The sequence below is a fragment of the Heterodontus francisci genome, chromosome 19, assembly GCF_036365525.1.
Source record: "Heterodontus francisci isolate sHetFra1 chromosome 19, sHetFra1.hap1, whole genome shotgun sequence".
In the NCBI taxonomy this organism is placed as follows: Eukaryota; Metazoa; Chordata; class Chondrichthyes; order Heterodontiformes; family Heterodontidae; genus Heterodontus; species Heterodontus francisci.
The window spans coordinates 72,357,687-72,381,398 of NC_090389.1; the positions used below are offsets into that span (position 1 = coordinate 72,357,687).

General features: G+C 46.4%; 2 protein-coding genes across 2 annotated transcripts in view; one reads left to right on the plus strand and one right to left on the minus strand.

The window, feature by feature from the left end:
• LOC137380178 (kelch domain-containing protein 8B-like) overlaps window positions 1–23,712 on the plus strand; it is a 132,983-nt gene that overhangs the window by 95,829 nt on the left and 13,442 nt on the right. Inside the window, exon 5 of the mRNA XM_068051940.1 lies at window positions 4,013–4,114. Within this exon, the coding sequence (XP_067908041.1) occupies window positions 4,013–4,114 (102 nt within the window). The remainder of the gene's footprint in view (window positions 1–4,012; window positions 4,115–23,712) is intronic.
• The window catches only part of LOC137380179 (uncharacterized protein C3orf84-like), a 38,149-nt gene continuing 36,134 nt past the window's right edge, over window positions 21,698–23,712 (minus strand). The window contains exon 4 of the mRNA XM_068051943.1: window positions 21,698–21,883. Coding sequence (XP_067908044.1) covers window positions 21,806–21,883 — 78 coding nt within the window. The 3' untranslated portion in view covers window positions 21,698–21,805. The remainder of the gene's footprint in view (window positions 21,884–23,712) is intronic.

The following is a 23,712-nucleotide window of genomic DNA, read 5'->3' on the forward strand; positions in this document are numbered from 1 at the left end:
CCCTTTATGCCTTTCATTTTAAATCCTTGTACCTCCTACACAAATATAACTGCAATTTTCTCTCCGAGATATCTTCTCTGCTTTTCTCCCTCAGCCTTTGCATTGAATAATTTCTCATCCTTGGTGATTTCAACCTCCATTTCAAACCTTCTTGCTCTCCCTCCTCTGTGTTTACTGCTGTCCTTTCCTCCCTAAATCTCTCCCTCCACATAAACTCTCCTGCATACTAATGGAACCATCCCCTTGATCCTGTCATCTCATGTGGCCTTTATACTCCTATGGTTACTATCACTGATAAGGCAATCTCTCTGATCATTTCCTTGTATTGCTCCCTGCCCATGTTCCCCTTATCCCTCCCAAACCCTCTTCTTTCTGTGCCCACCCCAGAAAAAATTCTTCCTCGAGTCTCTTACCACTGCACTTTCAAATTCCCAACCATTTAGGCTTTGGCTTACAAATCATCATGATATTTCTGCAGTTACTGATTTACTAAATCACACCCTCTCCACCAAATTTAATGCCCCGTCCTCTTTAGAGCTATTACTCTCTCTATGTCTAATCGTTCTTCCTGGTTACTCCTCATCTCCATTCCCTCAAGTCCAAGGGATGCAGATTTGAACATCTCTGGCTAACAATTGGTTTAATCATCCACCACTAAACCTGGCTGGACCATTTAAAATGTTATCGGATTATGCTCTCCATCACTAGAACTGCCCACTATTCAAAGATCACCCAAGAATGCAAAGATTAATCCCTGACTTCTCTTCACCACAAATTGGCTTCTTAAACCACCTTCCCCTGCCTCCTCCACTCTCACCCTCGACAATAAGCATGACGAGCTCATGGGCTTGCTTGCCACAAAGACTGAAATCACCTGTTCAGCTACCTCTGCCGCTTCCCTCCCTTCCCCTAGCCCATCAGGACAAACGTCCTGAAATGATCCCCACTGGCCTAGCCCTGAACTCTTTCTCTAGGTTCTATTCCATTCCCTGTAAAGCTGTCTACGACCTCATCTTGGACGTGAGACCAACCTCCTGCTCCCTCGATCCTATTCTAATCAAACTGCTAACCAACGAACTTAATTTCCTGGGCTCCATGTTAGCTAATATTGTTAGTTGTTCCCTCTCCTCGGGTACTGTCACAACTCCCTTCCCCCTCTGCCAACCTTCAAATATGCTGTCTTTCAATGCATTGTTGCTTCCAAAATCCATGTCCATCTTTCCCCCAATTCTATGCTTGAATCCCTACAATCAGGTTTCTGACCAGCCCATAGTACTAAAACAGCCCTTGTGAAAGTCACAAATGACATTCTTTGTGATTGTGATAAAGATAAACCATCCCTCCTCATCCTTCTCGATCTATCCGCAGTCTTTGACACAGTTTACCACACCATCCTCCTCCAACCACCTCTTCTGTCATCCAGCTGGGTGGAACTGCCATAGCTTGGTTCTATTCTTATCTATTAAAACGTAGCCAGCAATGGCTTCTCCTCTCACTCCCACACTGCTACCTCTGTAGCCAAGCAGGGATTTATTCTTGGCCTCTTTCTATTCCTCATCTATATGGTACCCCTTGGTGGCAAATTCTGAAAACACATCAGGTTCCACGTATGCTGACAACGCACTACTTGTCCAACATCCAATACTGGATGAGCAGAAATATTGGGAATACTGAAGCCATTAACCTTGGTCCCCACTACAAACTCTGTTCCCTGACTACTATTTCCATCCCTGGCAGTTCTCTTAAAACTGTTTGCAACCTTGACGTTGTGCTTGATCCTGAGATGAGTTTTGGATCACATATCCGCACCATCACCAAAACTGCCTAATTACAGCTGCATTACATCGCTTGACTCTGATCTTGTCTGAGCTCGTCTGCTGAACCCTCAGCCATGCCTGTTGTTGCCTCTAGACTTGACTATTCTAACACACATCTGACTGGCCTCCCATCTTCCACCCTAAATAAATTTGTACTCATTCCAAAACTCTGCTGCCATATCTTAACTTGCTTCAAATCTCATTCACCCATCTCCCCAGTGCTTGCTGTCCTTCCCTGGCTTCCAGTCCAATAATGAGTCAATTTTAAAAGCCTTGTCAAATCCCTCCATGGCTTCCTCCCTCCAGATCTCTGTGGCCTCTTCCAGCCCTGCAAACTTTTGAGGTCTCTATGTTCGTCCAATTCTGGCCTCTTGCACATCCCCGATTTTAATCACTCCAACTTTGGTGTCTGTACATTCAGCTGCCTTGACTCTAAGCTCTGGAATTCCCTTCCTAAACCTCCCTGCCTCTCTACTTCTCTTTCCTCTTTTAAGATGCTCCTTAAAATCTACCTCATTGATCAAGCTTTTGATCATCCGCCCTGATATCTCCTGTGGCTTGGTGTTTATATTGATAATGGTATTCTTAAGCGCCTTGGGACATTTTACTACATTAAATATGCAACATAAATGTGAGTTGCTGTTGTTATCATGGCTACTGGTAACAAATGCATGGATGAGGGTTTCAGCAGCTGATGAACTGAGGTATTGCAGAGCCGAGCAATTTAGTTTAGTTTAGAGATACAGCACTGAAACAGGCCCTTCGGCCCACCGAGTCTGTGCCGACCATCAACCACCCATTTATACTAATCCTACACTAATCCCACATTCCTACTACATCCCCACCTGTCCCTATATTTCCCTACCACCTACCTATACTAGGGGCAATTTATAATGGCCAATTAACCTATCAACCTGCAAGTCTTTGGCATGTGGGAGGAAACCGGAGCACCCGGAGAAAACCCACGCAGACACAGGGAGAACTTGCAAACTCCACACAGGCAGTACCCAGAATTGAACCCGGGTCGCTGGAGCTGTGAGGCTGCGGTGCTAACCACTGCGCCACTGTGCCGCCCATTATTACAGAGGTGGAAATAGTATATAGGTGGTAAGTAGTAAATAGGTGGAAATACAAGTTGTAATTCTGCAGACCTCAATCCAAAAAGATCTGGTAGAAAGAGCTGTTGCCACGTAATCCAGATCCAATTCATATACAATGAGCCAATGTCAAAGGTAGCAGTGTTGAGGAATGCAAAGGAGCTTGAACCCATCGTGTTGCTTTGGGCCCCACAAGCAAACTCTGGGCCTCTGCTTCCTTGGCACCGCCACCCATGAGAACGATTAAGGGGCAATTAATGTTTGATTTTTTTAAAAACCTCAGAGCAATATTTTCACCCTCAAACATACCTGAGTGCCAGCAGGCTGCCTCTGAGCTGGTGGAATGTAAAGGAAGCTGGGGATTTAAATTGTCTGGCTCTCAAATTGATGATGGCAGTGTTGGGGGGAGGGTGTTGTGGTTGAAGACCCCCCTGCCACCCACACATAAACCACCCTCAGTTTAAAGATGCACCCCCCTCCCCCCCCAACTATATCTGTCTTCAACCATAGACTAAAATATTGTTCATAACCTGGCATAAATACTTGAAGCGATCTGAGCATCCTTATCTAGGTTTGAAAAAGCAAAAACCCTCTCAGAACTATCTGGATGACAAATGAAGTGGGTAATTTATTATTGCATTATTTTAGGAAAATTGATGTCTTCATCTCCCATGACAGTGGAGGTTAATTTATTTTATTAAAAAGACCAGACTATTAAGAGTGAGGTCTGGAGTAATTGGCGCATTACAAGAAACGCCTGAGAGCAATGATCTGCAAGCCTGCTCAAGTGAGATTTATAGTTGAACGAAGTTGAATGTTGAAGTATCCCATCGTAAGAAATAGTTTCAAGACTGATCTACATTTACTTAGATTATATTAATAAAGTAATGGAGTGCTATGATGTATAATTTACCCTACTGACTGAAATTACAGACCCATTTATTCAAGAACCGATAAATGGAAATATCAAACCACATTCAATAAACAATGTTCAGAACATTACAATGTTTGGGCATACATCTAACAATCATCATTCTACTTCACTGACATTTGTGGTCTCTCCTGCAGTTTAATAAATGTTCACTCATTTCTTTTTAGGAATTTGGACTAAGCAGTCCCGTTCCACACGGATGAGAGAGAAACGCGCAGACTTTTCCGTGGGCCACATTGGAGGAAGAGTGATTGCTGCTGGAGGTCTAGGTAATATCATCCTTGAGTGACACCATTTTCACTGAGAGGGATGGGGAAGGGACAGCCATCAGTTCCCCAGTCGGGCATGTAACAGCACATCCAGAGCCGGATAATCACTGTGATCCATTGCTGACTTTAAGTGGTTAAATCAGTAGGATAAAAGAAAAAGAAGTTTTTAAAAAATTGAGGGTTGATGAAAGAGGGATACTGGAAAATGTATAAAGTTAAAGTAAGGGATATTAATAAAAGATCCAGAGTGGAAATAGTAAAGTGGAAAAGTGAGAATAGTGCATGATGTGAGCAAAACTATAAATGCATCTTTACAAGTGTGTTTATAATTTTACTGTGCTGAGTATACAAAGAAGATCTCCACAGACCATCAAGAATAGATTTTGAAGGAGGGGCTTTTTAAGAACACGAAAGATAGAGTCTAACTTTGAGGCCCTATTGTGAATCAAGAATATTTGTTATTTTCCACTCGGATCCATTGGCTGACAGGGTGATTAGCCAAATAATAACAAATTCCTCAGATAAGGTGTGGAGAATCTGAGTGCCTTTGTCCTGAGGGCCAGTGTCAGGTTACCAACCGTTATCACTCTTCTCTCCATGTCAGTACCCTATTAATTCAAGCCCCTTTGTACGATTTGAGCACATGATCTAGGTGCTGAAGCACATGAAAATATTTTCGAGGGATATGATAACATGCTATATAAATGTAAGTCTTTCTTTTCTGCGTGCGTGATATGCTTAAATATATTGTGCCTGCTCTTGACTTAGTGGATTTTATTTGCTGTATTTCAGTGGAACATTTGGATCGTGACCTTAAATTTCAGATGACTTTTCAGTAAATATGGTGTTAAGTCTCACCCACAGAGGTGTTGTCCTTTGCAAGAGAATGGATGGTGGTGCTGCAGTCAGATTTGACTAGCTCCTGTTAGTCATTGGAGCTTCTTTGAGAATCATGTAGTTTGGAGCTGATCACAAATTTATTCCTCAGATAAGCTGATGCTGGGATATTTTTATATTGGACATATTATGAAGGTAGTTTTCTTCTAACTGCCTACTTTTTCCTATCTACCAAAGCATTCTTAACTTTCATAAAACCAAGGCTATGAGCTTGGATGAGACATGGTGTCTATAATACTAGACATTGCGATACTAAATACTGCTTTGTCTGAACTCTGACCAGTAGTAGTGGTGTTCATCTAAGGTAGCAATCACCTCTGAGGCAATTCTTGTTGATACTGTGTAGCCAAATTTTATTTGTTGGGGTATTGGCTACCATGAAGAAGAGGTCATTGAGCTTTGCAGAAATCCCATTGGATCAGAAGCAAAAAAAATGTAGTACACATATTTAAAGACGGGGACAAACATGACTCAGGGCTGGATTTTGTGCAGGAGGCGGGGCTCCTGGTGCTGGCCCGAAAAGCGGGGGGAAACCCACCTCTGCCTTTTCATGCCCACCCCCCCCCCCCCCCGCCGGAACGATCCTCCGGTCCTTTTGAATCAAAGTTTTAGGAGACGGTATCTCCGTCCCTTTAAAGTTTTTACAGGGATGGGGTTACCGCCTCTAAGAGATGCCGGCCAGTCCGAGAGGTGGCAACTGCTGGTACTGCAAAGGCCTCGGATCCAGGCCCAGCCGTGGAACCCCGAAACAGAGGTAGGTGAGGTGGGGCCAATCCAGAATGCCCTAGCGAGGGGGTTGGGAAGGTGGTCGTGCAGTCCAGTGGGGGTGTAAAGTTGTTTCTGGTGGGGGTCGGAACTCAGTGATGCCATTGAATCTCTAGCCAGTGGAAAAGCCCCTGGGAAGGGCGGCATTACCCCTGAAATAATCAAGAGTGCCAAGCCTGCTATACTTTCAGAACTCCATGAACTGCTTTGCCTGTGCTGGATGAGGGAGCAGTACCACAGGACATGCGCAATGCCAATATCATCACCCTCTATAAGAACAAGGGTGATCGCGGTGACTGCAACAACTACCGTGGAATCTCCCTGCTCAGCATAGTGGGAAAAGTCTTCGCTCGAGTCGTTTTAAACAGGCTCAGAAGCTGGCTGAGTGTGTCTACCCTGAGGCACAGTGTGGCTTTCGTGCAGAGAGATCCACCATTGACATGCTGTTCTCCCTTCGCCAGCTACAGAAGAAATGCCATGAACAACAGATGCCCCTCTACGTTGCTTTCATAGATCTCACCAAAGCCTTTGAACTTGTCAGCAGACGTAGTCTCTTCAGACGACTAGCAAAGATTGGATGTTCACCAAAGCTACTAAGTATCACCACCTCATTCCATGACAACATGAAAGGCACAATTCAGCATAGCGGTGCCTCATCAGACCCCTTTCCTATTCTGAGTGGCGTGAAACAGGGCTGTGTTCTCGCACCTACACTGTTTGATATCTTTTTCTCCCTGCTGCTATCACATGCGTTCAAGTCTTCAGAAGAAGGAATTTTCCTCCACACAAGATCAGATGGCAAGTTGTTCAACCTTGCCTGTCTAAGAGTGAAGACCAAAGTACGGAAGGTCCTCATCAGGGAACTCCTCTTTGCTGACGATGCTGCATTAACATCCCACACAGAAGTGTGTCTGCAGAGACTCATCGACAGGATTGCGGCTGCCTGCAATGAATTTGGCCTAACCATCAGCCTCAAGAAAACGAACATCATGGGAAAGGACGTCAGAAATGCTCCATGCATCAATATTGGCGACCACGCTCTGGAAGTGGTTCAAGAATTCACCTACCTAGACTCAACTATCACCAGTAACCTGTCTCTCGATGCAGAAATCAACAAGCGCATGGGAAAGGCGTCCGCTGCTATGTCCAGACTGGCCAAGAGTGTGGAAAAATGGTGCACTGACACGGAACACAAAAGTCCGAGTGTATCAAGCCTGTGTCCTCAGTACCTTGCTCTACGACAGCGACGCTTGGACAACGTATGTCAGCCAAGAGTGACGTCTCAATTCATTCCATCTTCGCTGCCTTCGGAGAATCCTTGGCATCAGGTGGCAGGACCGTATCTCCAACACAGAAGTCCTCGAGGCGGCCAACATCCCCAGGATATACGCCCTACTGAGCCAGCAGCGCTTGAGATGGCTTGGCCATGTGAGCCACATGGAAGATGGCAGGATCCCCGAGGACACTTTGTACATCGCGCTCGTCACTGGTATCAGACCCACCGGCCGTCCATGTCTCCGCTTTAAAGACGTCTGCAAACGCGACATGAAGTCCTGTGACATTGACCACAAGTCGTTGGAGTCAGTTGCCAGTGATCGCCAGAGCTGGCAGACAGCCATAAAGGCGGAGCTAAAGAGTGGCGAATCGAAGAGATTTAGCTGTTGGCAGGAAAAAAGACAGAAGCGCAAGGGAAGAGCCAACTGTGTAACAGCCCCGACGAACAATTTTATCTGCAGCGCCTGTGGAAGAGTCTGTCACTCTAGAATTGGTCTTCATAGCCACTCCAGGCGCTGCTTCACAAACCACTGACCACCTCCCGGCCCTTACCCATTGTCTCTCGAGACAAGGAGGCCAAAGAAGGTGGGGGTCCTCCATCTGGGCCACAAATTGCCCACAAAGGAGGGAACACCCCCAAGCTCGCAGGGAGGACGCCTCATTTTACAAGGCATCCTCCCCGTGTGTCGGAGGCCCCCCCTGCCGCTGGTATGGACCCAGCGGCAGTGGGAAGAGGCCCTTAATTGGTCATTAATAGGCCACTTAAGGGCCTCAATTGGCATCTGGGCAGGAAGGCTGTCGCCAGCCTATCCCGCCCCTGGGAAAATCTCTGATGACGGGGAGGCAACGGGCCATCTGACCCCGCCTCAGGGTGTCCTCACAAAATCCTGGCCTCAGACAACTATTATCCAATTAAACCAGCATCAATAACACGTAAAGTAATGGAAACCATTCTGAAGAATAACTATGCTGTAGTAATTTAACCAGAAACCAACAACTTGATTCAAAGGGAAAAATTATGCCTGACAAAACTCCTCAGTTACTCTGAGAAAGTTATGTATAAACTGAATAGATATGATATTTGGACTCAGAGAAGTGCTTGTAAAATACCACATGAAAAACTACCTATTAAGCCAAATACCTTTGGGTTAAATTCCCATGGAATTTTCCCAATTTCCTATCATAACTTTGGCAGAGGATCAAAATATACCGCTGTATAGTACTCTGGTTTCCACTAATGTTACAACAGGAGTCCGAGAGAACCCCCCTCTCCAACCTGGTTTATGTGAGTCCTGAGAAGGACAGGAGAGTGGATAAGAAGTTGGGTAAAAAAGAAGACAGCAAGTATTCAAGGATTCGTGTCAGACTTGGGTTGAGTTGTGTGGGGAGGCGTTGGTGCAGTGGTAATATCACTGGGCTAGTAATTCAGAGGCTCAGGCTAAAGCCTTGTGGATATGGGTTTGAATACCACCACAGCAGATGGTGAAATTTGAATTTAATTAATTATTTAAAAAATCTGAAATTAAATAACTAGTCTAATGGTGATCATGAAACCATCGTCAATTGTTGTAAAAACCTATCTGGTTCACTATTGTCCTTGAGGGAAGGAAATCTTACTTGGTCTGGCCTACGTGTGACTCCAGACTCACAGTAATGTGGTTGACTCTTAAATGGCCTAGCAAGCCACTCAGTTTCTCAAGGGCAATTAGGGATGGGCAATAAATGCTGGCCTTGCCAGTGGTGCCCACATCCCTTGAAAAAATATTTTAAAAGTACTGCAGAGCATTGCAAACATCACTGTTTTCAATACCTTTGTTTTAAAAGATTTTTTTCTTTCAATTCTAGTGTTGAAACATTAAGGGCTGGATTTTCCCTCCAGGAGAAGGAAACAGAGGTTGGCACTGTTCCCGGGTCCTGACCCCAGCCCCGGGGGAGCAGTCACTCATTGGTGATTTTCCCTGGCTGGCCAATTAATGGCCAGAGGGCTGTCCAATGAAGAACAATGGGCGAGCTCTCCAAGCTGGAGGGCCAATCAGAGGCCTTCCAGCTTAAAAGGAGGAGCAGCCTGCAATGGAAGAAAGAGACAGTGGTTAAAGATGGAAATGCCCTTTCTCGAACTTTTAAAAATCCTTAATTAAAAATAGTTTGAGCAGTTAGTCCACCACTGTTGGGGGATGGTGGGGGAAAGCCCCTCTACATTTGTAAGGGCTGGAAGGCTTGGAACAGACGAAGCACTTGAGGAATATAAAGAAAGTAGGAAGGAACTTAAGCAAGGAGTCAGGAGGGCTAAAAGGGGTCATGAAAAGTCATTGGCAAACAGGATTAAGGAAAATCCCAAGGCTTTTTATATGTATATAAAGAGCAAGAGGGTAACCAGGGAAAGGGTTGGCCCACTCAAGGACAGAGATGGGAATCTATGTGTGGAGCCAGAGGAAATGGGCGAGGTGCTAAATGAGTACTTTGCATCAGTATTCACCAAAGAGAAGGACTTGGTGGATGATGAGCTGAGGGAAGGGAGTGCAGACAGTCTCAGTCATCTCATTATCAAAAAGGAGGAGGTTTAGTTTAGAGATACAGCACTGAAACAGGCCCTTTGGCCCACCGAGTCTGGGCCGACCATCAACCACCCATTTATACTAATTCTACACTAATCCCATATTCCTACCACATCTCCACCTGTCCCTATATTTCCCTACCACCTACCTATACTAGGGGCAATTCATAATGGCCAATTTACCTACCAACCTGTAAGTCTTTTGGCTGTGGGAGGAAACCGGAGCACCTGGAGAAAACCCACGCAGACACAGGGAGAACTTGCAAACTCCACACAGACAGTACCCAGAATTGAACCCGGGTCGCTGGAGCTGTGAGGCTGCAGTGCGAACCACTGCGCCACTGTGCCGCCCATAGGTGTTGGGTGTCTTGCAAAGCATTAAGGTACATAAGTCCCCAGGGCCTGATGGGATCTACCCTAGAATACTGAGGGAGGCAAGGGAAGAAATTGCTGGGGCCTTGACAGAAATCTTTGCATCCTCATTGGCTACAAGTGAGGTCCCAGAGGACTGGAGAATAGTCAATGTTGTTCCTTTGTTTAAGAAGGGTGGCAAGGATAATCCAGGAAATTATAGGCCGGTGAGCCTTACGTCAGTGGTAGGGAAACTATTAGAGAGGATTATTCGGGACAGGATTTACTCCCATTTGGAAACAAACGAACTTATTAGTGAGAGACAGCATGGTTTTGTGAAGGGGAGGTCTTGTCTTACTAATTTGATTGAGTTTTTTGAGGAAGTGACGAAGATGATTGATGAAGGAAGGGCAGTGGATGTTATCTATATGGACTTTAGTAAAGCCTTTGACGAGGTACCGCATGGCAGACTGGTACAAAAGGTGAAGTCACACGGGATCAGAGGTGAGCTGGCAAGATGGATACAGAACTGGCTCAGTCACAGAAGACAGAGGGTATCAGTGGATGGGTGTTTTTCTGAATGGATGGATGTGACCAGTGGTGTTCCGCAGGGATCAGTGCTGGGACCTTTGCTGTTTGTAGTATATATAAATGATTTGGAGGAAAATGTAGCTGGTCTGATTAGTAAGTTTGCGGACAACACAAAGATTGATGGCGTTGCGGATAATGATGAGGATTGTCAGAGGATACAGCAGGATATAGATCGGTTGGAGACTTGGGCGGAGAAATGGCAGATGGAGTTTAATTCGGACAAATGTGAGATAATGCATTTTGGAAGGTCTAATGCGGGTGGGAGGTATACAGTAAATAGCAGAACCCTTAGGAGTATTGGCAGGCAGAGAGATCTGGGCATACAGGTCCACAGGTCACTGAAAGTGGCAACGCAGGCGGATAAGGTAGTCAAGAAGGCATACGGCATGCTTGCCTTCATCGGTCGGGGCATAGAGTATAAAAATTGGCAAGTCATGTTGCAGCTGTACAGAACCTTAGTTAGGCCACACTTAGAATATTGCGTGCAATTCTGGTCACCACACTACCAGAAGGACGTGGAGGCTTTGGAGAGGGTACAGAGGAGGTTTACCAGGATGTTGCCTGGTCTGGAGGGCATTAGCTATGAGGAGAGGTTGGAAAAACTTGGATTGTTTTCACTGGAACGACGGAGGTGGAGGGGCGACATGATAGAGGTTTACAAAGTTATGAGCGGCATGGACAGAGTGGATAGTCAGAAGCTTTTTCCCAGGGTGGAAGAGTCAGTTACTAGGGGACATAGGTTTAAGGTGCGAGGGGCAAAGTTTAGAGGGGATGTGCGAGGCAAGTTTTTTACACAGAGGGTGGTGAGTGCCTGGAACTTGCTGCCAGGGGAGGTGGTGGAAGCAGATACGATAGCAACATTTAATAGACATCTTGACAAATACATGAATAGGAAGGGAATAGAGGGATATGGGCCCCGGAAGTGCAGAAGGTTTTAGTTTAGGTAGGCATCAAGATCGGCACAGGCTTGGAGGGCCGAATGGCCTGTTCCTGTGCTGTACTGTTCTTTGTTCTTTGTACAGGGCGGCCTGTGCCTGCTCCTGTAACCAGACACGCAGGGAGGGCCTCTAGACCTGCCTGGAGTGCTGGCCCCCTTGGCCTTCTGCTGGTTGCCCACTTCCAGGGACTTAAACTGGTCCCCACTGCCTTTGGAAACCTGGATGCCGACTGCATGTGGGCGGTAGGCCCTGTGGCCCCCAATCCCACCTCCACAAAAATGGTGGTGAGGCGGGATGGGGCTGGGGAACTGGCATGCAGGCTGGCAGGGCTATTTTTAGCTCCAACTGGCTTCTGATCCTGGCCTCGGCAGGTGCTGAAAATTCAGCCCTAACATTCCACCTTGCAATTCATTCTATTTTTCCTATTTGGTTCGAGGTATAAATAAAATGCTCTGAGCAAAGAAATTTGAGCAGCTTCCCAAAGTGTAACACCACGCTTCAGGAAAGTAATAATAGGCAGGGGCTGGAAATCAAAGAAATCAGCAGCTAAAGGTAACTCTTCAAAATCTGCAGCTTACAGCCACCTGGTCCTGAACCGCTAAAAGCTTTGAATGCCTCATCAATCCTGGGAGACAGAGTTCGAGAGTGACTGAGAGCTGTTAGTCAAAGCCCTGCATCCCACTGTCATGTACATATGGCAGGAGCAGGAAAGCAGCAGGTGGATGGCTCCAACCCAAAATGGCGGGGCTGGCAGTGTTGGAGGAAACTTTGTGCGTCCATTTTTAGGAGGAGGGGATCTGGTGGAAGGTTCCCCAACCCTACTTTCATCCATTTTCTACCCTGGCACCGTCCAAATATTTTTGGTCCTTGAGAGGAAAATTAAGGCCTAGATGTTTAATATGAAGTTTGGAAAATAGGAGTCAATGTACACCTAGAAACACTGGGTGCAAAATTTTGCCAGTGCCCATTGGTTGAGTGTTACAGGTGCTGCTCAGGGGCCAATATGGTTAAGGTGTTAGCACCAGACGTATTCAGAGCAGGCAGATCATAATGTTAATCAGCGTGCAATGCTAATTTGATGCCAATGCTGCCATTTTGGAGCTTCAGCACTTGCCCTTTCTTAACGTCACAGAGCTAAACACGTGTTAAGTAACAAGAAAGACCCTCCACCAGTGCTGATCAGCCACTTACAGGTTATTTGCTGGTTGATATCTTCTGACTGTTGGTACATTCTACAAGTGTTTCCAAAGTTGGTTCAAGTTGCAAAAGTCTACAGGGGGTGGCGAGGCAGGTGCTGAAGAACTTTTTGCTGACTTCAAGCCTTCTGCACGAGCCAATTTCTCCCAGACATGAATGCACTGGTAGATTCTCCCCTTGCAATCGAGCATAACTGGTAGAATCAGTAGAGGTTATGAAGAGCAGGACTAGTTGCTGGAAGTGAGAGGAGGAGGAGAAAGGCTTTTAGCAGGAGGCCATATTAATTCTGGGTGTTCTGGAAACAATTGTCCTACCTGAATGTCAGCATGGAACTATGTGTGAGATGTCTGCACTTCAATAAGGATGTCCTCTGAAATCTGCCAATTGCTGCAACATTAGAGTAGGGTACGGACTGCATTGCCAGTGGCTGTGAAGGTGTCAGTAGCAATGAACTTCTACACATCCAGCTGTTTCCAGGCTAGGTCTGGAGATCTGAGCCACATCTCCCAGTTTTCCATCCACTGTTACATGAAGCTCTCTATTCAAAAAGAGCTAACTACATTCCACTCCTTTTACCAGAGAGAAGTAGACAAAGCGAGCACAAGGGTTTGCTAGGATTGCAGGCTTCCCCATGGTGCAAAGTGCCATTGACAACATGCACATTGCTTTGCGGACATCACATGTCAACTTCTCCATGTACCAGAACCAAAAGGGATTTCACTCCCTCAACGTCCAGCTGGTGTGTGACCAAAGACAGTGCATCATGCAGGTCAATGCCCAGTATCCTGGCAGCAGCCATGATGCCTTCATTCTGCAACAGTTTGCTGTGCCAACTGCATTTCAGCTTCCACAGCAAACCAAAGGGTGGTTACTGGGCAACACAGGCTATCTGCTGATGGCGCGACTCATCACTCTGTTTAGCAACCCTGGCACACATGTGCCGTCTGCATATAATGAAAGCCATGCTGCCACATAAAATGTAATAGAACAGACCACTGGCATGCTGAAACAATGCTTCTGCTGTCTAGACCATTATGGAAGAGCCCTGCAGTACTTGGCAGAATGGATCTCAGTATTTGTGGTGGTCTGTTGCATGCTGCACAACATCACCATCGTGAGGGGACAGCCCTGGCCACCAGCTATCAGACAAGCAGCAGAGGAGGAAGAGGAGGAAAGGGGGAGCCAACCTAGACAGCCCCTTTTTGCTCAGGCTGTCCATGAAGAATTAATTCAAGTGTGATACCAGTAACCGCAACCCCAATTCCCCATTTACCAAATGTTCCACACTCCTTACCTTCCCTGTCACTGACCGATACATCGTCCTCTTGACCACAATGTAAAAATAAAAGCTGCCACAAAATAAGCATTGCAAACAAAATTTATAAATCAAATCATGCCATATTCCATACACAATTAAACTAATTACCCTTGTGTATTCTCTTTGTTCCTGTCTTCCATATGCCTTTGCCTGTCCTACTGCTCATACAAAGTCCTATCCCAGTAGCTGCAGCATGACTGGTGGAAGGCTGCTGATTTTCAGTGCAGGAGACTGCAGAGAGCCTTGGAGGATGACCTTGAGCAGCACTGGGCCTAGAAAGCCTGGCTTCAGTCGGCACCATCTTGACATGGGCGGCAGTCGTCTGAGCTGGCTTGCAGATAGGCCACAGCAAGGGCACTGACGGAGTGGCAGGGATGGGAGGACGAATGCTGTCATCCTAAGAGGAAATAGCAGGCTCGTGCTCCATGGAACCACTGCCACTCCCTCGGGCGGTGCCTCAGCAATCTTCGTAAAATATCCTGCAAGTACCTTTGAACATTGCTGAGGTGCAAGTGACATCCTTGACATCCAAGGAAGCATTTGACCGTGTGTGGCATCAAGGAGCCCTAGCAAAGCTGGAGTCAATGGTAATTAGGGGGAAAACTCTCCAATGGTTGGAGTCATACTTAGCACAAAGGAAAATGGTTGTGGTTATTGGAGGTCAATCATCTCAGTCCCAGGACATCACTGCAGTAGTTGCTGAAGGTAGTGTCCTAGGCCCTACCATCTTTAGTTGCTTCATTAATGACCTTCCCTCCATCGTAAGGTCAGAAGTGGGGATGTTTGCTGATGATTGCATAATATTCAGCACCATTCATGATTCCTCAGATACAGAAGCAATCTGTGTCCATATGCAGCAAGATGTGTGATAACATTCAGGCTTGGGATGATAATTGGCAAGTTACATTCACGCCATACAAGTACCAGGTAATGACCATCTCCAACAAGAGAGACTTCGACCATCTCCCCTTGACACTCAATGGCATTACGATCACTGAATCCCCCACTATCAACATCCTGGGGTTACCATTGACCAGAAACTGAACTGGAGGAGCAATATAAGTACTGTGGCTACAAGAGCAGGTCAGAGACTAGGAATTCTGTGAACATCCGTGACTCTTCTGACGCCCTACGTCATTTTGACAATTTCCAGTTTCCTGGCCCCAACCGCCTCCTCTTCACTATGGACGTCCAATCTCTCTATACCGTCATCCCCCACCAGGATGGTCTGAGGGCTCTCCGCTTCTTCCTTGAGCAGAGGCCCAACCAGTCCTTATCTATCACCACCCTCCTCCACCTGGCTCAACGTGTTCTCACATTGAACAACTTCTCCTTCAACTCCACGCACTTCCTTCAAGTAAAAGGTGTTGCTATGGGTACCCGCATGGGCCCTGGTTATGGTTCTCTTTTTGTGGGATATGTCGAACATTCCTTGTTCCAGTCCTACTCAGGCCCCCTCCCCCAACTCTTTTTCCAGTTCACTGACGACTATATCGGTGCCGTTTCCTGCTCCCGCCCCGAACTGGAAAACTTTATCAACTTTGCTTCTAATTTCCACCCTTCTCTCACCTTTACATGGTCTATCTCCGATACTTCCCTTCCCTTCCTCGACTTCTCTGTCTCCATCTCTGGGGATAGGCTGTCTACTAATATTCATTAAAAGCCCACCGACTCCCACAGCTACCTCGACTACACTTCGTCACACCCTGCCTCCTGTAAGGACTCCATTCCATTCTCCCAGTTTCTCCGACACCGACGCATCTGCTCTGATGACGCCACCTTCCATGACAGCGTTTCTGATATGTCTTCCTTTTTCCTCAACCGAGGATTCGCCCCACGGTGGTTGACAGGGCCCTCAACCGTGTCCGGCCCATTTCCCACACCTCTACCCTCACCCCTTTCACTCCCTCCCAGACCCGCGACAGGGTTCCCCTTATCCTCACTTTCCACACCATCAGCCTCCATAGCCAAAGGATCATCCTCCGCCATTTACGCCACCTCCAGCGTGATGCCACTACCAAAGGCATCTTCCCCTCCCTTCCCCTGTCAGCATCCTGAAGAGATCATTCCCTCCGCGAAACCCTGGTCCACTCCTCCATTACCCCCACCACCTCATCCCCTTCCCATGGCACCTTCCCCTGCAAGCGCAGGAGGTGTAATACCTGCCCATTTACCTTCTCTCTCCTCACTATCCAAGGCCCCAAACACTCCTTTCAGGTGAAGCAGCGATTTACTTGTACTTCTTTCAATGTAGTATACTGTATTCGCTGCTCACAATGTGATCTCCTCTACATTGGGGAGACCAAACGGAGACTGGGTGACCGCTTTGCAGAACAATTCTGCTCAGTCTGAAAGCATGACCCCGAGCTTCCGGTTGCTGGCCATTTCAACACACCCCCCTGCTCTCATGCTCACACCTCTGTCCTGGGATTGCTGCAGTGTTCCAATGAACATCAACATAAGCTCGAGGAACAGCATCTCATTTACCGATTAGGCACGTTACAGCCTGCCGGACTGAACATTGAGTTCAATAATTTCAGAGCATGATGGGCCCCCCATTTTACTTTCATCGTTAGTTATTTTTTCTTTTCTTTTTTGTGTGTTTATTTTATTTTATTTTGTTCAGTTTGTCTCTACTGTGCCTACCCACTTTTTTCATGTTTGTCTTTGTGGCTGTTCAGTTTTCAGTCCATTAACACCCTATCTGTACTAATGCTTTGTCTTTCAGCACACCATTAACATATTGTTTGCCTTTGCTCCATGACCTCCTGGTCAGTTATTCTGTGACATTGTCCTATCAATACCTTCTCTTTTGTTATCTCTTGCCCCACCCCCACTTTACTTGCTTAAAATCTTTTACATTTCTTATGTCTGCCAGTACTGAAGAAGGGTCACTGACCTGAAACGTTAACTCTGCTTCTCTTTCCATAGATGCTGCCAGATCTGCTGAGTTTTTCCAGCACTTTCTGTTTTTATTTCAGATTTCCCGCATCCGCAGTATTTTGCTTTTATTATAATAGGAATTCTGCGGGTGAGTAACTCACCTCCTGTCTCCCCAAAGCCTGTCCACCATCGACAAGGTACACGTCAGGAGTGTGTTGGAATACTCTCCACTTGTCTGGATGAGTGCAGCTCCAACAACATTTAAGAAGCTCGACACCATCCAGGACAAAGCAGCCCACTTGATCAGCACCCCATTCACCACCTTCAACATTCACTCCCTCGACCACCGAAGCACAGCAGCAGCAGTGTGTGCCATCTACAAAATGCACTGCAGCAACTCACCATGGCTCTTTCAACAGCACTTTCCAAACCTCTACCACATAGAAGGACAAAGGCAGCAGATGCACGGGAACACCACCACCTGCAGGTTCCTCTCCAAGCCACACACCATCCTGACTTGGAACTTTATCGCCGTTCCTTCACTGTCGCCGGGTCAAAATCCTGGAACTCCCTTCCTAACCCCACATGGACTGCAGTGATTCAAGAAGGTGGCCATGATGGCAACAGACTGAACTTGCACAGCAACAATCTGAGCTTGCATGACTTCCACTGCAGCATTCAGAATTTTGGTGGAACTGCTTGTGCTGCAATGGAAGTTGAGACATCAACCATCATGCTGCATCAAGTGGGCTCGTGGAGTTAGCCATCACTTCCATGCTGGAAAGGGTGGGCTCCATGCACTGCAAAACGCCTTGTGCCAAGTTGGAACTGAACTCCTCCATGCTCTTTGGCATTAAACACAGGCTTTCTAATGCACCAAGTATTTTGCTGTGTACACTCATCAGTCTTCTTCTGTAGCCTGCCCCATCGCTGTCCTCATCTGAGTGCAGCAGAACTTATGTGTGACCTCACCCTCTGGCAAGCTTGCATCTGTGCTGTCCTTGCTTCCTGCCCTGATTGCAGTGCACTCATACCTGGTGCAGATCATTCCTCTAATCTCTCAGGGTTAATATCTGAGCTGGGTACTTTGTCGTCAGGGGCACAGATAGGCGCTTCAGTGGATTAATTTGATTAGAGATACAGCACTGAAACAGGCCCTTCGGCCCACCGAATCTGTGCCGAACATCAACCACCCATTTATACTAATCCTACACTAATCCCATATTCCTACCAAACATCCCCACCTGTTCCTATATTTCCCTACCACCTACCTATACTAGTGACAATTTATAATGGCCAATTTACCTATCAACCTGCAAGTCTTTTGGCTTGTGGGAGGAAACCGGAGCACCCGGAGAAAACCGACGCAGACACGGAGAACTTGCAAACTCCACACAGGCAGTACCAGGAATCGAACCCGGGTCCCTGGAGCTGTGAGGCTGCGGTGCTAACCACTGCGCCACTGTGCCGCCCTGAAAGAGACATGAAAGAGACTCCAGGATGGTATGTTGCCTTCCTGGTGCCAGGGTCAAGGATGTCTCTGAACGGACAGGGGGCATTCTGAAGGGGGAGGGTGAACAGCCAGAGGTTGTGGTACACATCGGTACTAACGACATAGGCAGGAAGAGTGACGAGGTCCTGCAGGGGCAGTTCAGGGAGTTAGGTAGAAAGATAAAAGACAGGACCTCTAGGGTTGTAATCTCGGGATTACTCCCTGTGCCACGCACCAGTGAGGCGAGAAATAGGAAGATAGTGCAGCTAAACATGTGGCTGAACAGCTGGTGTAGGAGGGAGGGTTTCAGATATCTGGATCATTGGGATCTCTTCCGGGACAGGTGGGACCTGTACAAGAAGGACGGGTTGCATCTAAACTGGAGGGGTACAAATATCCTGGCTGCGAGGTTTGCTAGCGTCACTTGGGAGGGTTTAAACTAGTGTGGCAGCGGGGTGGGAACCAGAGCAGTAGGACAGCAAGTGAAATAAATGAAGGGGAACTAGTAAATAAGGCCAGTAAGACGAAGAGGAAGAGCAGGCAGGGAGATGTTGCGGAGAACAGCGGGACTGGTGGTCTGAAGTGCATTTGTTTCAATGCGAGAAGTATAACAGGTAAGGCAGATGAACTTAGAGCTTGGATTATACTTGGAACTATGATGTTGTTGCTATTACAGAGACTTGGTTGAGGGAAGGACAGGAATGGCAGCTAAATGTTCCGGGATTTAGAAACTTCAGGTGGGATAGAGGGGGATGTAAAAGGGGTGGGGAAGTTGCATTACTGGTTAAAGAGAATATCACAGCTGTACTGCGGGAGGACACCTCAGAGGGGTCATGCAGCGAGGCAACATGGGTGGAGCTCAGGAATAGGAAGGGTGCAGTCACGATGTGGGGGTTTACTACAGGCCTCCCAACAGCCAGCGGGAGGTAGAGAAGCAGATATGTAGACAGATTTTGGAAAGATGTAAAAGTAACAGGGTTGTAGTGGTGGGTGATTTTAACTTCCCCTATATTGACTGGGACTCACTTAGTTTTAGGGGCTTGAATGGGGCAGAATTTGTAAGGAGCATCCAGGAGAGCTTCTTGAAACAATATGTAGATAGTCCAACTAGGGAAGGGGCCGTACTGGACCTGGTATTGGGGAATGAGCCCGGCCAAATGGTCGAAGTCTCAGTAGGGGAGCAGTTCGGGAACAGTGAGCATAATTCCGTAAGTACTTGTGGATAAGGATGAGAGTAGTCCTCGGGTGAAGGTGCTAAATTGGGGGAAGGCTAATTATAACAATATTAGGCAGGAACTGAAGAATTTAGATTGGGGGCAGCTGTTTGAGGGTAAATCAACATCTGACATGTGGGAGTCTTTCAAACGTCAGTGAGGAAGAAGGATAAGTTTGGCAAGTTTCGGGAACCTTAGATAACGAGGGATATTGTGAGCCTAGTTGAAAAGAAAAAGGAAGCATTTGTAAGGGCTAGAAGGCTGGGAACAGACGAAGCCCTTGAGGAAGATAAAGAAAGTAGGAAGGAACTTAAGCAAGGAGTCAGGAGGGCTAAAAGTGGTCATGAAAAGTCATTGGCAAACAGGAATGAGGAGAATCCCAAGGCTTTTTATACGTATATAAAGAGCAAGAGGGTAACCAGGGAAAGGGTTGGCTCACTCAAGGACAGAGATGGGAATCTGTGTGTGGAGCCAGAGGAAATGGGCGAGGTACTAAATGAGTACTTTGCATCAGTATTCACCAAAGAGAAGGACTTGGTGGATGATGAGCCTAGGGAAGGTAGTGTAGATAGTCTGGGTCATGTCATTATCAAAAAGGAGGAGGTGTTGGGCGTCTTGCAAAGCGTTAAGATAGATAAGTCTCCAGGGCCTGATGGGATCTACCCCAGAATACTGGGGGAGGCAAGGGAAGAAATTGCTGGGGCCTTGACAGAAATCTTTGTATCCTCATTGGCTACAGGTGAGGTCCCAGAGGACTGGAGAGTAGCCAATGTTGTTCCTTTGTTTAAGAAGGGTAGCAAGGATAATCCAGGAAATTATAGGCCGGTGAGCCTTATGTCAGTGGTCGGGAAATTATTGGAGAGGATTCTTTGGGACAGGATTTACTCCCACTTGGAAACAAATGAATTTATTAGCGAGAGGCAGCATGGTTTTGTGAAGGGGAGGTCGTGTCTCACTAACTTGATTGAGTTTTTTGAGGAAGTGACGAAGATGATTGATGAAGGAAGGGCAGTGAATGTTGTCTGTATGGACTTCAGTAAAGCCTTTGACAAGGTCCCTCATGGCAGACTGGTACAAAAGGTGAAGTCATATGGGATCAGAGGTGAGCTGGCAAGATGGATACAGAACTGGCTCGGTCATAGAAGACAGAGGGTAGCAGTGGAAGGGTGCTTTTCTGAATGGAGGGATGTGACTAGTGGTGTTCCGCGGGGATCAGTGCTGGGACCTTTGCTGTTTGTAGTATATATAAATGATTTGGAGGAAAATGTAGCTGGTCTGATTAGTAAGTTTGCGGACGACACAAAGGTTGGTGGAGTTGCGGATAGTGATGAGGATTGTCAGAGGATACAGCAGGATATAGATCGGTTGGAGACTTGGGCGGAGAAATGGCAGATGGAGTTTATTCCGTACAAATGTGAGATAATGCATTTTGGAAGATCTAATACAGGTGGGAGGTATACAGTAAATGGCAGAACCCTTAGGAGTATTGACAGTCAGAGAGATCTGGGCGTACAGGTCCACAGGTCACTGAAAATTACAACACTTGTGGATAAGGTAGTTAAGAAGGCATACGGCATGCTTGCCTTCATCGGTCAGGGCATAGACTATAAAAATTGGCAATTCATTGCTGCAGCTGTACAGAACCTTAGTTCGGCCACACTTGGAATATTGCGTGCAATTCTGGTCACCACGTGGAGGCTTTGGAGAGGGTACAGAAGAGGGTTACCAGGATGTTGCCTGGTCTGGAGGGCATTAGCTATGAGGAGAGGTTGGAAAAACTCGGATTGTTTTCACTGGAACGACGGAGCTGGAGGGGCGACATGATAGAGGTTTACAAAGTTATAAGCGGCATGGACAGAGTGGATAGTCAGAAGCTTTTTCCCAGGGTGGAAGAGTCAGTTACTAGGGAACATAGGTTTAAGGTGCGAGGGGCAAAGTTTAGAGGGGATGTGCGAGGCAAGTTCTTTACATAGAGGGTGGTGAGTGCTTGGAACTTGCTGCCAGGGGAGGTGGTGGAAGCAGGTCCGATAGCGACGTTTAAGAGGCATCTTGACAAATACATGAATAGGATGGGAAGAGAGGGATACGGTCCCCGGAAGTGCAGAATGTTTTAGTTTAGACAGGCATCAAGATTGGCGCAGGCTTGGAGGGCCGAATGGCCTGTTCTTGTGCTGTACTGTTCTTTGTTCTTTGTTCTGGTGCCTGCCTGTGTAAAATCAGTGATGGTGCATTTTCATCATCATTCTTTTCTTGGTGTTCCTCCACTGCCTGGCCAGGTTGCAATTCTTGGGTATCTGAAAGGTAAAAGGCACAAGTGTAAGGTTGTGGTGAGGGAAGTGATCGGTTGGGGATGGGGGTAGTAAGAATTGCATGTTGTCATAGAAGTGTTTTTTTCCCTCTGTTTAAAAACTAAAGGGGGTCTGTGTGCCTTTAAGACTGAGAGCAGTTTTTATATTCTCTGGGAACAGTGTGTGAGCTGCAAGTATGTTTCCTAAACGACAGCAAGAGAGAGAAGTCACATGCCATATTATATCAGTTTGACTGTATGTAAAGACTGGCTAGAACCAGTTTGTTTGATCTGGCAGACCAGCAAAGCATGCTTTCCTTGAAGGAAGGATTTGTCTTTCTCAGCAGAAAATCTACATTGGCCTCAAGGCTGTGTTTCACCTAAAGAGGAAGAAACCCTGGGAAGGAATCTTTGCATCACTGGAGGTAGCAAATTCCTTTTTAATCCCATCTCTAAGGAGTCTGTGCCTCAGAAGTGATTTTCTGTTGTCTTTCGTGTTTCTGGAAGTTCTGGAAACTCACTGAAGTTTCTACCGATAGACTGCTAATTCAAAAATCTAAATAGACCTGTTGTTATACTCCTTGTTAAAAGATCTTTGTAACACCTACTGCAGCCAAAGTACTGTGAACGCCAAGCCATTGCAGACTGTTTATCAAACTCGCTTGGAGACTTCCAGTGGCATCTGACTATTCGACTCTGGGAGACCTCACTGAACCAGGAACATAACCCACCAAGACTTACAACCCAGCTGTTTTATTATTCCTAAGAAACAGCTCTAATTTAAAACATCATTTTAGAACTGGTTAACCATTGTTTTTTGATTGTATGTGTGTGTGTCTGAGGGTTAGGAGGAATAAGATGTTATAAAGTCTTTTCAGACATAGATTTATCTCAGTATTGTTTAAGATTTAGTTTATTAATAAATAGTTAATTTGTTGTTGTTTAAAGATACCTGGTTCGGTGTGTTTTATTCTGGGGTGGGGGAGGGGTGGTTAATGAAGTGTTTAATTTGGCTAATTTCTGGTAGGTGGGAAACTTTAATAATATGCTGTGACCTGTGGAGTAATGGATTGAATTGAGAGTGCATTACTCCTGCCTCGGTCGTAACAAAGTTTACTCGAGCTGCAATTTGAAGAAATTGGGGTAAGAGGGGGAAATGGGATGTGGGAAGGAGGATTGGTATGAGGATACTGGCATCTTCAATGGTTTCAGGCCTATCACTAGCCACAGGCTCAGCAATGGCCGTTCTAATAATGAGCAGCACCATCACCTCTATGCTGTGCCATTCTTTGCCGTTTCCCAACTTAGTTGCACTTCCTGCATGAGTCCATCAGATTTACTTCCTGCATGACTCTTAGCACCTGCTTCCCTTTAAGAGGTACAGACTAGCTTTAAGTACTAGCAAGTTACAATTTTGGGTCCTCTGTTGATGCGTGCAGCCAATGAACAGCGCGGTTTGCGCTGGCTGGAGGCAAAAAACATGCTAATGAATAGGCAGCATGGCGATGGCACGCTGTCCGCATTTCCAACAACAGGCATAGGGATTGTGATGTTTTCAGTGGCTATCCACTGATATTTAGCCTCCACTGAATTTCAAGAGGAATGTGCCAGCTGCTTTTTATCTTTCAAACTTATTGCAGATACTTTTTACAGTGTTTTCAGTTAATTGAAAAATCTCTTATTCAGAAATATCAATTTGTTGTAACAAGTTCAAGCTTGTCTTATTTCACTGATGCATGTAAAATCTGTCACATCAGAACATCACATTCATTAAAGCATTATACAAAAGAAAATGGATATATTTGCACTGGCACTGAGCAACCAGGGTCAGGGAGA